The sequence below is a fragment of the Mustela nivalis genome, assembly GCF_964662115.1.
Source record: "Mustela nivalis genome assembly, chromosome: 8".
NCBI lineage: Eukaryota > Metazoa > Chordata > Mammalia > Carnivora > Mustelidae > Mustela > Mustela nivalis.
Genome location: NC_139027.1, coordinates 30,968,829 through 30,983,988, shown reverse-complemented (window position 1 = coordinate 30,983,988; position 15,160 = coordinate 30,968,829). Strand labels below are relative to the sequence as shown.

At 44.0% G+C, this 15,160-nt stretch overlaps 1 protein-coding gene across 23 annotated transcripts in view; it reads right to left on the bottom strand.

Moving 5' to 3' along the window:
- Positions 1-15,160, bottom strand: part of ARHGEF33 (Rho guanine nucleotide exchange factor 33) — a 124,841-nt gene that overhangs the window by 52,966 nt on the left and 56,715 nt on the right. For 15 of the 23 annotated variants that reach the window (XR_014315651.1, XM_082745706.1, XM_082745692.1 and 12 more), the window contains 5 exons: positions 14,893-14,976; positions 13,035-13,183; positions 11,829-11,993; positions 5,761-6,574; positions 1,073-1,212 (listed from right to left, as the gene is read on the bottom strand). Coding sequence is in view for 22 of the 23 variants with exons in the window: in XM_082745706.1 (XP_082601832.1) it covers positions 1,073-1,212; positions 5,761-6,574; positions 11,829-11,993; positions 13,035-13,183; positions 14,893-14,976 (1,352 nt within the window). In the remaining variant the exon portion in view is untranslated. The remainder of the gene's footprint in view (positions 1-1,072; positions 1,213-5,760; positions 6,575-11,828; positions 11,994-13,034; positions 13,184-14,892; positions 14,977-15,160) is intronic. The other 8 variants (XM_082745707.1, XM_082745694.1, XM_082745700.1 and 5 more) reach the window with 1 other exon arrangement.

Here is a 15,160-nt window from a genome sequence, read left to right as displayed (position 1 = left end):
GCAGATACACCATCCAAAAAAAGTCCTCACTCCAGGCCTGCCCCCTTTCATCAAAACCATTGTTAAATCAGCCAGTAACTTCTACCCTCAAGGAAAAAGTGATGTTCCTCAACTTCCTCACTTACCAGCAACTCTCCAAAGGCAGCTAAAGTGTCTTTAACTTTTCCATCCACTAACTGTTTAAAACTGACTGCAAGAACCTTCTCTAACAAGAGAAACTAAGTAGCAGGGAAAACCTCTCCAAGGAAGGGGGAGGTGGCATGAGGACCAGCGGAGATAAGGGACAGTAAGTAGTCTCCCAGGCAGGGAATGCCCAGACTGGAGAATCCTTCTCAGGTCAAATGCTAAAGGCTTAAATCTCTCTTCTTTACATTTCATGCTGGGGTCTGGCCACCATCTCCCAGTCTATAAGACAGTGCTGGTAAGTGCTGGCCTAAATGCCTGGGGAGTGATTTCCTACAGCAAGGACTCAGAGTCTTTGAAGGACCACCGAAGGCAATGTCTTGTTTTGGCCTCCTACGGAGTATGGAAACCCCACTAACATAATTTTCTTTAACTCAGGCCCAAGTCAAATCCATTCCATCATTTATGCTAAGGAAGACACTAGCAAAAGTCCCAATAACCATGTACTAGCGTCCAGGATAACTATAGACTCCTATAGGCAGAAATGCTGAGACGCTTTGGAAAACTTTCCACAGGTGGGTAGATTTGGAAGGAACACCATTACACCCAACTCCCACAGTGGAACCCGGACCTCCCCATCTAAATGGATTTGATTGTCACCAGCTCATTACCCTGGGGACCTCCTCTGCTTCATCCTGTCAGACACATGACTTTGGGAACAAGGAAGTGGAGCTAAAAGAGGCAGAGGACAGGGCTGAGTCTGCTTTTACTCTAGAAAAATACAATAAGAAACATCTTCCCCTGACAGGAATTGTGGCTACTGGCTGCAGGCACTGGGCTTGAAGCTGTGTGTGAAACCAGGCTACTTAAAACTTATTATGGTTAAAACCTCCAGACTTAGCCCAAAGGGAAATGAGTTACAATGCTGTCTTGTCTAAGGGCTACTCACTTCTTTTTAAAGAGCTTGCGGAAGGAGCTGCGAAAGCCCCCTTTCTGGTCTTGCCTGGGGTTTTGATCGCTGAAAGATGTTTGTTCGCTTTCTCTTTCTTCCTTCGGACAGAATCTGGTGGTGTCTTCTAAATGCATCTCCTGAAAATACAAAAGAGGGGTGGTTATTTACTCTTTCCAAAGCTCACGTTATCCTCACTGGGACCATTTTTTTTTTTTAACTTTGTCACTTTCCCCTCTCACCCCAAAGAATAACGGGGAGCACCCTATTCCCACTAAAGCAAACCTAGGCTAATTAAGAAATCAGTGAAAAGAGGACAATTCTGCTGAGTGCAGAAGTATTTTGTATGTATCAAGACAAACAGTCTTAGAGTAGGATTACGGTATAACAATAATTAAAGATCAGGACATAAGGGAAGTTAGTATCTAAAGGCTATGGAGAGTAACTTCTTATTCTGGCACCAATCCTGTCTTGCTGGGTAACGAGCAGCGGTCCCCTCACGTCTCTGGGAATGTTTCTCTTTCTACAAAATAAGGTAGTTCCTTCATCGCAATGCTAGTTCTAAACTCAAGCTCCTAACTCTCCATTTTAGACATAAACGAGGGAAGGAGGTTTTGCGGGGTCAGATCTGTTTAGAAGTAGGTGTCAACCATGTCTACATGGGCACATATGTGCATGTGTGTATGTGTGCCTGCCGCACACTTTTAATCTGTAAATACACATTTAGTATAGTTTTTGGCATTCTTAATTCATGATAGGTACAGTGTGAAGTAAAAATTAATAAAAAAAAATAAGGCTCTATCTTCTGTGAACTTTCTAGTTTAAGTGTGAGATGTGCTAAATAAAACAGATATGCACTTATATTTCTGTTCCAGATGAATGAAGTATTTACTGTGGCGTGACTGAGACCTAAAAGCCACCTAATAAAGTTGCTGCATTTTGAACCTAAAAGAACCCAAGGAGTCACAAAAAAACCCACTATGAAACGAGCATGAGTTGAATGGGTGACTGCTTGCTGACCGTGAAGTGAGGCGTGGGGATGATTTTTTTTTCCCCCCCAGGAAACATGGGTTTGATTCGAGAACTTAACTTGCAGTTATAGTAGCAGATCTAGAGGTTCCCTGAGACGCTACTAAGATTCATTACTATGCTGTGGAGAGCAACGCCTTGACGGCTTAGTGTGCTGTTTCTCAAACTGTGGTCCTGGGGCGACAGGATGAACCGGAGCTTTTATTTAAAATGTATATTGCCTGAGCCCCAACCCAGACTTGCAGAGTCAGAAACTCTGGAGTTAGGTCTAGGTAATCCTTACACACACTGAGATTTTAAAAACCAGTGGTTTAAGGTATGCTCCTGCCCACCTGCTCTTAGCGTTCATGAGTCCCCCTGGACTCCTGCTAAGACGCAGACTCTGATTCAGTAGGTCTGGGATTGAGCCTACATTCTGCAACTATAATAAGCTCCCAGGTAATGGACGCATTTACTACCAGCCTAAGGACCACATTTTGACAGCTGGGCTTTTAGGGACTGCTTATGAACTAAATATATTAAGTTTAAGGAAAATCTCTCTGTGCAATCATGATCTTGATAATATCTTGCATTTGTATAGCATTCCACACTTTACAAAGCCTATCCACATACTTGATCTTATTTGGCCTGATGCCCCACAACAACACTGTGAGTTATGTAAGGTATGTATTGTCTTAATTCTACAGATGAGAAAACTGGAGGCTCAGAGATGCCAAGCGAGTTACCCAAAAGCACACAGCTATTTGGCAGCAGAGCCAGGACAGGTGTCAGATCTCCTGACACCCAGGTAGGTGTTCCTTATACTAAAGCATGCAGCCTTCTTTCCTGACTCTTAGAGACAGGATTTGGCTAGCTCATCAGGGCACGGGTAGAAGATACACAGAGTGTATTTAAGGAGATGGAATAGTAGGAGCTTTACACATCTCAACAGCAAGGAGCTGACACCTTTAAAGATAGGGCTTTCGAAAGGTTCATCTTTTGTAACGAAAACCCCATCTCACTTCCACCTCAACCACACACTCACATACAAACATGCACACATATACACATATATACATGTACAGAGAACTGCCCGCGTACACACATGCATGTATGTGCACATACATACACACATGCACATATATATCCACACACAGTCTCTGCCCACCTGGACTGTGCATTCTATCTCTCTCTAGGATACCTTCTGAATCTTTAGAAAGAAAAATTTTGTCCAAAAACAGAAATAATAAGCAAGGTGACCTTTGTGTGAAAAATTCACATGCTTGAAAAATTTACTGATAACTGAAAGAGAAAAGGCCTCTTTTAGCTGACCTCTATTTGCCATCTCCTTATTGTCACTTTCTGAACCAACTTGACTCATGTATGACACTGCTAGGGGATGAAACCTGCTGTCCAGGATGTCTGATTAACAGTACCTAATATACTGTTTATTGTTATCTGCTATGTCTGATAAAGAGTCACAAATATTTGACTCATCGTTTGCTTCTCAAGTATATTACTCGTTATTTCTCATTAATGTCTTTTTTTTCCTGTCAATTGTTGAACTCCCATTTTTTCACATATTCGCTGAGGGGGAGAGACTTTCATGAACATGTGACATAAAAGCATTTGGGCAGCTTAGACTACACTAGTTAGAAGTCTTTATATGTGGGCGCCTGGGTGGCTCAGTGGGTTAAGCTGCTGCCTTTGGCTCACGTCATGATCTCAGGGTCCTGGGATTGAGTCCCCCATCGGGCTCTCTGCTCAGCAGGGAGCCTGTTTCCTCCTCTCTCTCTGCCTGCCTCTCTGCCTACTTGTGATCTCTCTCTGTTGAATAAATAAAAATAAAATCTTAAAAAAAAAAAGAAGTCTTTATATGTAAATCTCTGCCTATCTCAAGTCAGTTGGAATTGCCATTATTATTTCCTGCCTACCTCCCTTGCTAATGAACTTTTAAACTTTGACACAGGCCTAAGATTGATTTGCCTAAGAAATTTTGCCTCATAGAATTTTGTAAAGTTCAGAGTTGAAAACCAATGCCAGAAAAAAAAAAAAAATCTCAGAACTCTGGGGAATCTCAGCAACTGTAGCTGAGCGTACGAAAGTCCCTCTGCAGGAACCAGACTTTGATTCTGGAGTCCAGATGGGCTACGAGCTCCAAGGCTCTTCATGACCCAGCCCCTTCTTTTTCCTCTGGCCTATGGTCCACCAGTCCCACCTGGCACAGTATTCAAGAGGAAAAGACCCTGCTGTTTCTAAAAAAGACTCATGAGCCTTTTTCCTATGTCCCTACCTCACTCTTCATCTAGGCAGCTTTTAAAATTAAATTCAGACATCCAATTTATCCAGAAGGCCCTGTCTGTCCACCATTGCCCCAGCAGGGTTTAAATGCACTTCCCATGTGTTCCCACCATTTATTTTTAAGTCTGTGTGTCTGTGTTTCCTCTCTGAGATAAGCCAGTGGTCCTGGAGGGCAGAGACTCAGGTGCCATTCATTTCTGAACCCTCAAGTCCTTAGCCCCAGGTCTGCTGAAAAACGATTGAATGAAAGGAGTCAGTGATCCTCAATCCGTCCCACCTCACTTGGAAATGGGAATAGATGGATTATAGGGCTCTTATTCCTGGAAAAACCTCCTTTAACTTAGGCAAAAGGTCTTCCAGCTTGATACAAGTTAGACCCGGACTGTATCATTTTCAAGATGTACAAGTACAGAGCGGCCCTGTAAACCCTAACCACTACTCTTAAACGGGTTGAACAGGAAGGATGGTGGCAGAGGTCAAAGCTGTCCTGTCACTCTCTGCTTAATTAGAAATAGCGTTGTTCCAATCATACGCAGAGAAATTAAGTGTTTGCTCAGGAACTACTAGCCCTTTCGTGAATATGTACTTAACAACCCTTTAAACGTCCCAAGGCTTGCAGAGAGCAAGGGTGGACGTCAAAATACTAAATACTGATATGGACGCCTAAAAAGATATTTGCTAATCAGCGCCTCCTCGACTCTATCGTGTTGTCCCCCGTCCCAGTGGAATCTGCAAAGCAACGCGACACTCTTTTCCAGTCACACGTGCTGCAGACTTTGCAGGGAGTCCGCAGTGAGACGGAGCAACGTGCCTCCTCCCTAGCTACAGGCAAGGCTAGTGCGGGTCGGGGGGTGGGGCAGACCCGCACACCGGGTTCTGTGTTTTGAACACCTCCACGAGAAGGGGCGCCTCGCAGGCAGGGGAAACAAGGCTGGGACTAGTGTGCGGGACTTTGAATGCCAAGTGCAACTGTGAGGGGCCGCACCGCTTAGCGGCAAAGCAGAGAACACCCCTAACTGTACCGGGGAGGTGTGGGGCAGGGTGGCTAACGGTGTCGACAGGTCTAAGAGTCCGTCTTCTCTGCGGCCTCTTTGCCTTCCTACAGACACAGGACACAGAGAAATTAAGTGTTTGCTCAGGAACTACTAGCCCTTTCGTGAAGGACACGCCCTCGTGCCCTGGCCCTGCAGGACGGGAGCTACCGCTCGCCACCGAGGGCACCTGACTTACAAGCCTCCGACCCGGGCTCTCCCCCGGCGGCCTCCGCTCCCCCTCTGGCCAGCCCGCTTCCCCTCCACGCTAGGGGAGCCCAGGTTGCTCCCTGGAGATCTAGGCCCGGGGCTGCCGGCGCTGTGGGTTTGGGTTCGGTTTTACTTTACCCTCCTTACTTCCAAATAGGTCTGCTTTTCGCTTTGGGACCTCTGTTGGGGGAAGAAGGTCCTGGGCGCGCCGCGGGCGGCGGCGGCGGCTGCGGCGGCGGCCTGGCCGTGCGGCTGCGCGGCGCGCTCGGCCTTGAGCGGCGCGCGGCCGCCGCTGCTGCTGCGCGTGCTGTAGAGGCGCGGGGCCACGCCCTCGGGGGGCGGCGCGCGCGGGAACTCCTTGAGCGAGCGGCTCAGCGGCTTGGCCTTGCCGTGCGCCTGCGCCGCCGCCTCCAGCTTGTAGGCGCTGCTGCTGCCCGCCGGGGACGTGGCGCTCTTGGGCAGCGGCTGCAGCGGGTGCTCCGGCCGCTCGGCCTCCATGGCGAAGCTGACGGGCCGCAGGAAGCAGATGTCCAGGCTGGACTCGGAAGAGGCGGGCGAGCAGTTCTCGAAGAGGGCCGGGGCCTGGAACGGCTCCTCGTCGTAGGGCGCGGGCAGCGCGAAGATCTCGCCGCCGTACTCGAACTCCTCATAGCCCGCGGGCACGAAGCCACGGGCGTCGGGCAGGAGCTCGGCCGGGGCGCGCAGGGACCGCTCCACGTTGCCCAGCGGCTCGGCGGGCGAGGGCTCGAAGTCCATCTCGGGGATGGCCTGCAGGGGCCCGGCGAGCGCCTTCACGTCCTGCTCGGCCGCACAGAACTGCGCCGGCGCCAGGAGGCTCTCGGGCCTCTCGTGCTTTCTGCCCTCCATCTCCCACTCACTGGGCTTCCCAGGCTGCATGCTCTCCATCAGGCTTTGCTGTTGTTGGCTCTTCTTCACTGGGGGCATCAAATGTCTTTAAAGGGGAAACAATACAAAAGAGGTGTGCTTACGGTGGATTCGTGCAGGCCTCTCCCCGAAGCTCGAGGCCCGGAGCAACACGCATCTGCTAGCTACTGCTTAGGCACAAAACTGCTGGTTCCTCTCCTCTCTGCCCTCCCAGGCGCCTGCGTGCGTCACCTACCAAGCTCCACAAGCTTCTCCAGCTAAGGAGTCCCCCTGGCCGCCCACGTGGGAGGGTGAAAACAACATCTGTAAAGCAAATGACCGAAGTATCTGTCTGAGCAAGGAGGCTGTGCACCGAGATTGCGGGTCAGCCAAGGATGGTCACGGCTCTCCAGGTGGAAGCTCTGACCCGCCCACCACGGGGCCAGAATGGAAGGTACCTCCTTTTACTCTCCTCCCCCTTTTTTTCTCCTAGCAATAGGATGCAAAATAATGGAGGGAACTTTTGTTCGACTCATGGATCTTCACGCTTAAGAACAATTAAATTTCTAAATGAAACAAATGTGGTACGATCTGAAAAACTGTTGAATCTGGATGATGGTATATGGGGTTCACTGTACACTTTACTTTTGTATGTATTTGAAGTTTTCATAATAAAAACCTGAAAAAATTTGTGGCTATAGAGCATGCTGTATAAAGTCATCTCAAACTTTCACCCACAAAAACAACCACCCAAATGAAAAGGCTCTCGCTCTAAATATGCCCAATTTCATGTTTAATCATGAGTAATGAATAGGATATGAGCGTAGCAAAAACATCAGATTGGATGGGATTTGCCAGCTATGATGGATGATAATTGCCAAGCAGATGTGAGTGCATGACTACCCACTGACCCAACCTTTTATTTATTTATAGTTTATTCATTCTACCACAAAAATGCAGATGTATTAAAAAGAAAGAAAACATGCAAATACTGAGTGTCTTTTTTGGTGATCTTAAGATGAAAATAAGATCTCACACTCAAAGGTAAAATGAAATATTGACCTGACTTGAATCGTCTTTTCACTTGGAAAATTGTTAAATTTTTACTGGCCATTTCCCAACAGAGTACGATGGCAGCCATCTTTTTGGTCTGGGTATACTCTCTAGGGATTTTGGGGGGGGGGGGCTCTATTTGTTTTACTTCAAAGAAGATAGCTTTATTGTGGTAAAAGCTGAAGTGACCCACAAAGAAAACCCCAACTTCCTGCCTACCTGTCTCCTACTCTCCACCCAGGAAAAGTTTTGTTTTGTTTCCTGAATGGAGTTCCCTATAGGATTTGTAGGGGGTTTTCTATATGAAGAAAATCTTCCTGGGCTCTATTTATAGAAAGGTTAATGTCTCATAGGTTTCAGAATAATTATAGAATCTCTCTCTCTTTCCACATTTGTGCCTCTACCTTTCCATGATATATGCTTTCAATTTTAAGTGATGAGGGCAGAAAAAGAAAACAGTTTATTTTGCATTACTGATCATATATTCCTTCCAATGATTAAAATTGGCATTTCAAAAATTGTAGTGATTAAGAATTGAAATAATCTCAGTTGCCTACCCCTCACTTCATTGTAATTTTAGGAAAGAAAAGTAGCTAAAAATTCTAATTTTTTCCTTAGGATAATAAAACCCAAAGCAGAAATTATGGTCTAAGGAATTACTTTTATGAGAATTTTCTATTTGACAGAGTGCTAGATTTGGAATTTTGAGTTTTAGTTTCCATTATCTTTCCAGAAATCCTGGTTTCAAAAGTAGCTAATTTGACTTTATCTTTCAGAGGTAAAGAATTCCAAATATATATAAATGGCCTAATTCTTAATGTAAACATCATCAAGAAGTTTCATGAATAAGAATCCAGTTAGTGTGCTAAAGGGTTGTGTGCAGAGACTTTAAAAAGCTATCAAATACATCCACAGCACAAAACAGCTTTAAGAGAAACTGTCATATCTGGAAGAAATGGATGCATTTCTAGAGACATATAAACTACCACAGCTGAGCCAGGAAGAAATAGAAAACCTGAACAGACCTATAACCAGTAAGGAGATTGAAACAGTCATCAAAAATCTCCAAACAAACAAAAGCCCAGGGCCAGATGGCTTCCCGGGGGAACTCTACCAAACATTTAAAGAAGAACTAATTCCTATTCTCCTGAAACTGTTCCAAAAAACAGAAAGGGAAGGAAAACTTCCAAACTCATTTTATGAGGCCAGCATCACCTTGATCCCCAAACCAGACAAGGACCCCATCAAAAAAGAGAACTACAGACCAATATCCTTGATGAACACAGATGCAGAAATTCTCACCAAAATACTAGCCAATAGAATTCAACAGTACATTAAAAGAATTATTCACCACGACCAAGTGGGATTTATTCCAGGGCTGCAAGGTTGGTTCAACATCTGCAAATCAATCAATGTGATAGAACACATTAATAAAAGAAAGAACAAGAACTATATGATACTCTCAATAGATGCTAAAAGAGCATTTGACAAAGTACAGCATCCTTCCTGATCAAAACTCTTCAAAGTGTAGGGATAGAGGGCACATACCTCAATATTATCAAAACCATCTATGAAAAACCCACCACAAATATCATTCTCAATGGAGAAAAACTGAAAGCTTTTCTGTTAAGGTCAGGAACACGGCAGGGATGTCTATTATCACCACTGCTATTCAACATAGTACTAGAAGTCCTAGCCTCAGCAATCAGACAACAAAAGGAAATTAAAGGCATCCAAATTGGCAAAGAAGAAGTCAAACTATCACTCTTTGCAGATGATATGATACTATATGTGGAAAACCCAAAAGACTCCACTCCAAAACAGCTAGAACTTGTACAGGAATTCAGTCAAGTGTCGGGATATAAAATCAATGCACAGAAACCAGTTGCATTTCTCTACACCAACAAGAAAGAAGAAAGAGATATTAAGGAGTCAATCCCATTTACAATTGTACCCAAAACTATAAGATACCTAGGAATAAACCTAACCAAAGAGGCTAAGAATCTATACTCAGAAAACTATAAAGTACTCATGAAAGAAATTGAGGAAGACACAAAGAAATGGAAAAATGTTCCATGCTCCTGGATTGGAAGAATAAATATTGTGAAAATGTCTATGCTACCTAAAGCAATCTACACATTTAATGCAATTCCTATCAAAATACCATCCATTTTTTTCAAAGAAATGGAACAAATAATTCTAAAACTTATATGGAACCAGAAAAGACCTCGAATAGCCAAAGGAATATTGAAAAAGAAAGCCAAAGTTGGTGGCATCACAATTCTGGACTTCAAACTCTATTACAAAGCTGTCATCATCAAGACAGCATGGTACTGGCACAAAAACAGACACATAGATCAATGGAACAGACTAGAGAGCCCAGAAATAGACCCTCAACTCTATGGTCAACTAATTTTTGACAAAGCAGGGAAGAATGTCCAATGGAAAAAAGCCTCTTCAATAAATGGTGTTGGGAAAATTGGACAGCCACATGCAGAAAAATGAAATTGGACCATTTCCTTACGCTACACACGAAAATAGACTTAAAATGGATGAAGGACCTCAATGTGAGAAAGGAATCCATCAAAATCCTTGAGGAGAACACAGGCAGCAACCTCTTCGACCTCAGCCACAGCAACATCTTCGTAGGAACATCACCAAAGGCAGGGGAAGCAAGGGAAAAAATGAACTATTGGAATTTCATCATGATCAAAAGCTTTTGCACAGCAAAGGAAACAGTTAACAAAACCAAAAGACAACTGACAGAATGGGAGAAGATATTTGCAAACAACATATCAGATAAAGGGCTAGTGTCCAAAATCTATAAAGAACTTATCAAACTCAATACCCAAAGAACAAATAATCCTATCAAGAAATGGGTAGAGGACATGAACAGACATTTCTGCAAAGAAGACATCCAGATGGCCAACAGACACATGAAAAAATGCTCCACATCATACGGCATCAGGGAAATACAAATCAAAACTACAATAAGATACCACCTCACACCAGTCAGAATGGCTAAAATTAACAAGTCAAGAAATGACAGATACTGGCGAGAATGTGGAGAGAGGGGAACCCTCTTGCACTATTGGTGGGAATGCAAGCTTGTGCAACCATTCTGGAAAACAGTGTGGAGGTTCCTCAAAAAATTGAAAATAGAGCTACCCTATGACTCAGCGATTGCACTACTGTGTATATATCCTAAAGATACAAACGTGGTGCTCCGAAGGAACATGTGCACCCAAATGTTTATAGCAGCAATGTCCACAATAGCCAAACTATGGAAAGAGCCTAGATGTCCATCAACAGATGAATGGATCAAGAAGATGTGGCATATATACACAATGGAATACTATGCAACCATCAAAAGAAATGAAATCTTGCCGTTTGCAATGACGTGGATGGAATTAGAGGGTATCATGCTTAGGGAAGTAAGTCAATCAGAGAAAGACAACTATCATATGATCTCCCTGATATGAGGGAATGGAGATGCAACATGGGGGTTAAGGGGGTAGGAGAAGAATAAATGAAATAAGATGGGATTGGGAGGGAGACAAACCATAAGTGACTCGTAGTCTCACAAAACAAACTGGGAGGGGGGTTGAGAGTGGGGGGTGGGGCTATGAACATTGGGGAGGGTATGTCCTGGGGTGAGTGCTGTGAAGTGCATAAACCTGGCAATTCACAGACCTGTACCCCTGGGGATAAAAATATATGTTTATAAAAAATAAAAATTTAAAAAAATTTATAGAAAAAAAAAAGCTGTCATAAGTGAAGAAAAGAACTTATGAAATACCTTTCTGAGGAAGCTTCAGGGGGAATTAGGAAGGGCTAAATAGCATGCTTTCTGCATCACCTTAGGCCTATTTTTATTCTCAGTCTTAACTTCCACTCACCCCTGACTGAGATTCTCTTTCCCTCTACTACACCTTTTGGAGAACTTAAGTATATTCCTCCCCCCTTCTGAGGAGTTGTAAGATGCCTTCCTGTCTTCTTCCACCCAAACATTGTCTCAACCCAAAGAAACTGTAGGTAGAGCGTGGATATGTGTGATGAAATTGTTAGTAGTAGCCTCAGCCTCCAGGCCTACCCCTTAACATTAGCCTTCCTCTGGGATCCAGTCATAGGATCAGCAGCTTGCCTGCCTTATATAGGCCTGATGAAGCAAGAGGGAGGGAAGAGTCCTGTAGGTCGTTCTCCTATTCCAGGTTCTTCTGCTACTGCATACAGATGACTTGGCACCCAAGGGCATTGCCATGTAACCTTTTCATGCAACAAGTGCTTACGTGACAGCAGGGCCAGAACTGGAAGCAGAAGGGTAGGGTTGCAGTATCTCTTCTGAGTGGATCCCACTGTCACGGACAGCCTCAGGGCCAGCAGTAGGGGAAGCATCTTGTCCAGTATTTGCACACTGGGAAGCCAGCCCTTTGTACAGCTTTGCCATGGATGACCTATGAAAACGGAAGTAATGATTTTCAGAGTGTACAGCGGGAAATTGGCTCTGAACACACAGATTATGCCAAGAGAGACAAGGAGACAATATTTCAGAAATGAAGCTAGTGCAAAGTTCTCTCCCTCCTCTCTCTCTCTCTCTCTCTCTCTCTCTCTCCATGGCCCTCTACAAACCAGGTTATTTCCATAACAGTGCAAGCTAGATGTGGACAAGAAGAGGGATGCTGATTAATAACCTGAGTTAAGTTTGAGGGAAAGGGGTGGTATAGAAAAATATCTGCCATTAGAGGAGCCCCAGATTGGGAGATGGCATCTTTTTCTGCTCTAAAACATCACAGAAATGATTGTTTTCCTCATTGGGTTGGGATGAGGTTAAAGGAACTTATTTAGGTCATTAGGAAATTCTGCTGTAAATTGTTTCTGTTCCTTCTGAAGCCCAGATCTCTCTAGTCAGCTCTTTTTCTTTCTTTTTGGCATGAAATTTGTTCAATTTCATGAACCTTATTTGTTGTGTTTTTTTCCATAGCACTTACACTGTTTATTTATTAACTGGCTGTCCAGCTCTTGAAAGTAAGCTCCATGTGGCAAAGATTTTTGTCTGTTTTGTTGATTGTAATATACTCAGTAACAGAGCAGTGACTGATAGGCAGTAAGTGCTCTATAAATACTTGTTGAGTTCATGAAAGAAACCACATTCTGGCCTTTAAGCTGCATTTTTTTAACCTGGCAAGCTTAGGGAAACAGTAACTATTTTCCAGATGGTTAATAACATAAGAGGGGGCCTGCATAGGGATTAGAGTAAAACTGTTTTTATTTTTCCAAAATAATTGTACGTATTACCTGATGGAAATTTTACCACCTCTCACCTATAGCCAGCCTGACCACCTCATTTCCCTCCTCTTTTCTATTCTCTTCTACCCCTGTCACTGTATTTCAGCCACCTAACACTGAGGTCACCTGTGACAGGTATCCACATTGTCTATATCCCTGTTCTCGGGAAACTTTGATCAACCCTCTAGATGGCAGCATTAGAAGCTTACTTCTTGAGCTTTTTCCGTTTCTGAATAAGCAAATCCTCATTGCATTGAAACAGCAAGGTGTAATGCGAGATAAATACTCGGAGGCGCTGAACACACACCAGAAGTAGATAATAGTCAGGGTGTTCCTGCTCTGTGAACTTCAGGACATTCTGGATGGAGATAAAAAGGAGGCAGCATTGCATAATTAGAACGAAACTTTAGTCTCTTCTGCACCTTGCCTACATCCGTTGTGAGAGTTTGGTAGCCATTTAATCAGAACAACAGTACACGTGGCCAATCTAATTATAAGCTGAATGGTTAAATCCGCTGTTTGTCCATCACACCAAGGGAGAATACAGTCACTATTGCTCCTGCTTGAGTTGGATGTGAATGTTGGATAATTCCCTCTGAAAATTCGAAGGATCTACTCATTCGATCTCTGAGGTAATAGAACCATTCTAGCAATTACTATCTATAAGCAATGCCTTATGACCTAACCAAGTCAGACCAATGGTGAGAACGTCAAGCATCAAGGCAGGCTGGAAGGGGATAATGGTTATAATCAAGCCTGGCCTGGTGGTCCCTCCTATTACACTGCCTACTGTACTGTAGAGGAACATGCTCATTAGTTGGATCTGAGAAAGCAACATTTATTGAGTCTTCCTATCACCGAGTACTAATGCCTTTACAGATTTGTTTTCTCACTTAGTGTTTACCACAACAACTAGGTTAGGTAACTGCAGTTATTACTTCCATTTAACAAATGAGGAAACCAAGGCACAGAGAAGTTAATGTAATCTTCATTAGGTAACACATCTAATGAGTAGCAGAGTCAGAATTTGAACTCAAGTCAGACGGTAGGATAAGGGCTCTTACTTAACAGACTGCTCGCAAAACCTAGGTTTCAGTCCTAGATTTTTTTCACCAATGAGGCGTGTTAACTTGGTCAAGTTACCTAATTTATTTGGCTCTCCACTTCCTTATCTAAGCAACCATAATGATACCTATTTCATGGGATTATTAAAAGCATTAAATAAGATAATTACTGGGGCCTCTGGGTGGCTCAGTCAGTTAAGCATTTGACTCTTGATTTTGGATCAGGTCATGATCTCAGGGTCATGGGATCGAGCCCCATGTTGGGCGCTGTGGGAAAAGTGGTATGCAGAAGTCGGCTCATCTTCTTCATGCTTTCTCTGTGACATACCACATAAGCAATATATGGTAGGCCCTTGGACTCAAGCCAAAAGAAAGTAGTCAGGATAGCAGTTAAGTGGACAGGTTACATAGAAACTTCTTAAATGCCTTTGGGTGAGGTAAGGGTTTGAGGGTACATTTAGATGGCTGTAGAACAAGGTGGAAGGGACTGAATAAGTACTCAGAATCCACCAGAAGCTGCTAGAGAAAGATCCTGGATCAGCAGAAGTGGTGATTGCTTGAAAATGAAGATAGAACTTCAAAGGCAAAAGTCATGAGCCAAAAATTTTAGAGATTGAGATTTCAGTTCATACCACAAAGTAGGAATGGGGTAATCAGCAATATAAATCATTTCATTACTCCTTAGAAATACCACTTGGGCGCCTGGGTGGCTCAGTGGGTTAAGCCGTTGCCTTCAGCTCAGGTCATGATCTCAGAGTCCTGGGATCGAGTCCCACATCGGGCTCTCTGCTCGGCAGGGAGCCTGCTTCCTCCTCTCTCTCTCTGCCTGCCTCTCTGCCTACTTGTGATCTCTGTCTGTCAAATAAATAAATAAAATCTTTAAAAAAAAAAAAAAAGAAATACCACTGATTCCGCCTTGACCCTTTACCATGTTTCTCAGTTGCAAGCCACGAATAGTAGCTCATCTTGAAAATCAGTTTGGTGGCTTCCCAGCCATGCCTACCTGCAGATGTATCAGATACTCAGGGATGCGCTGAACTATGTGGAAAAACAGTGTGTAGATGTCAGATTTAATCTCTTCGTCACCCTGAATGAAAGAAAGGCAGAGTCACTCTCCAGTGTCCCTCCAATTCTGGCTGCAGAAGCCCAAGGTCAGTCCTACCAGAGGAGGGAGGTTTTTTTATTCCTAAGGCATGTTCTTTCTCTAAAGTGTTATGATCCTTCACTGGATCCTTCACTGGAGTGACGTGCTCAAGGAGACAACTCTTCTG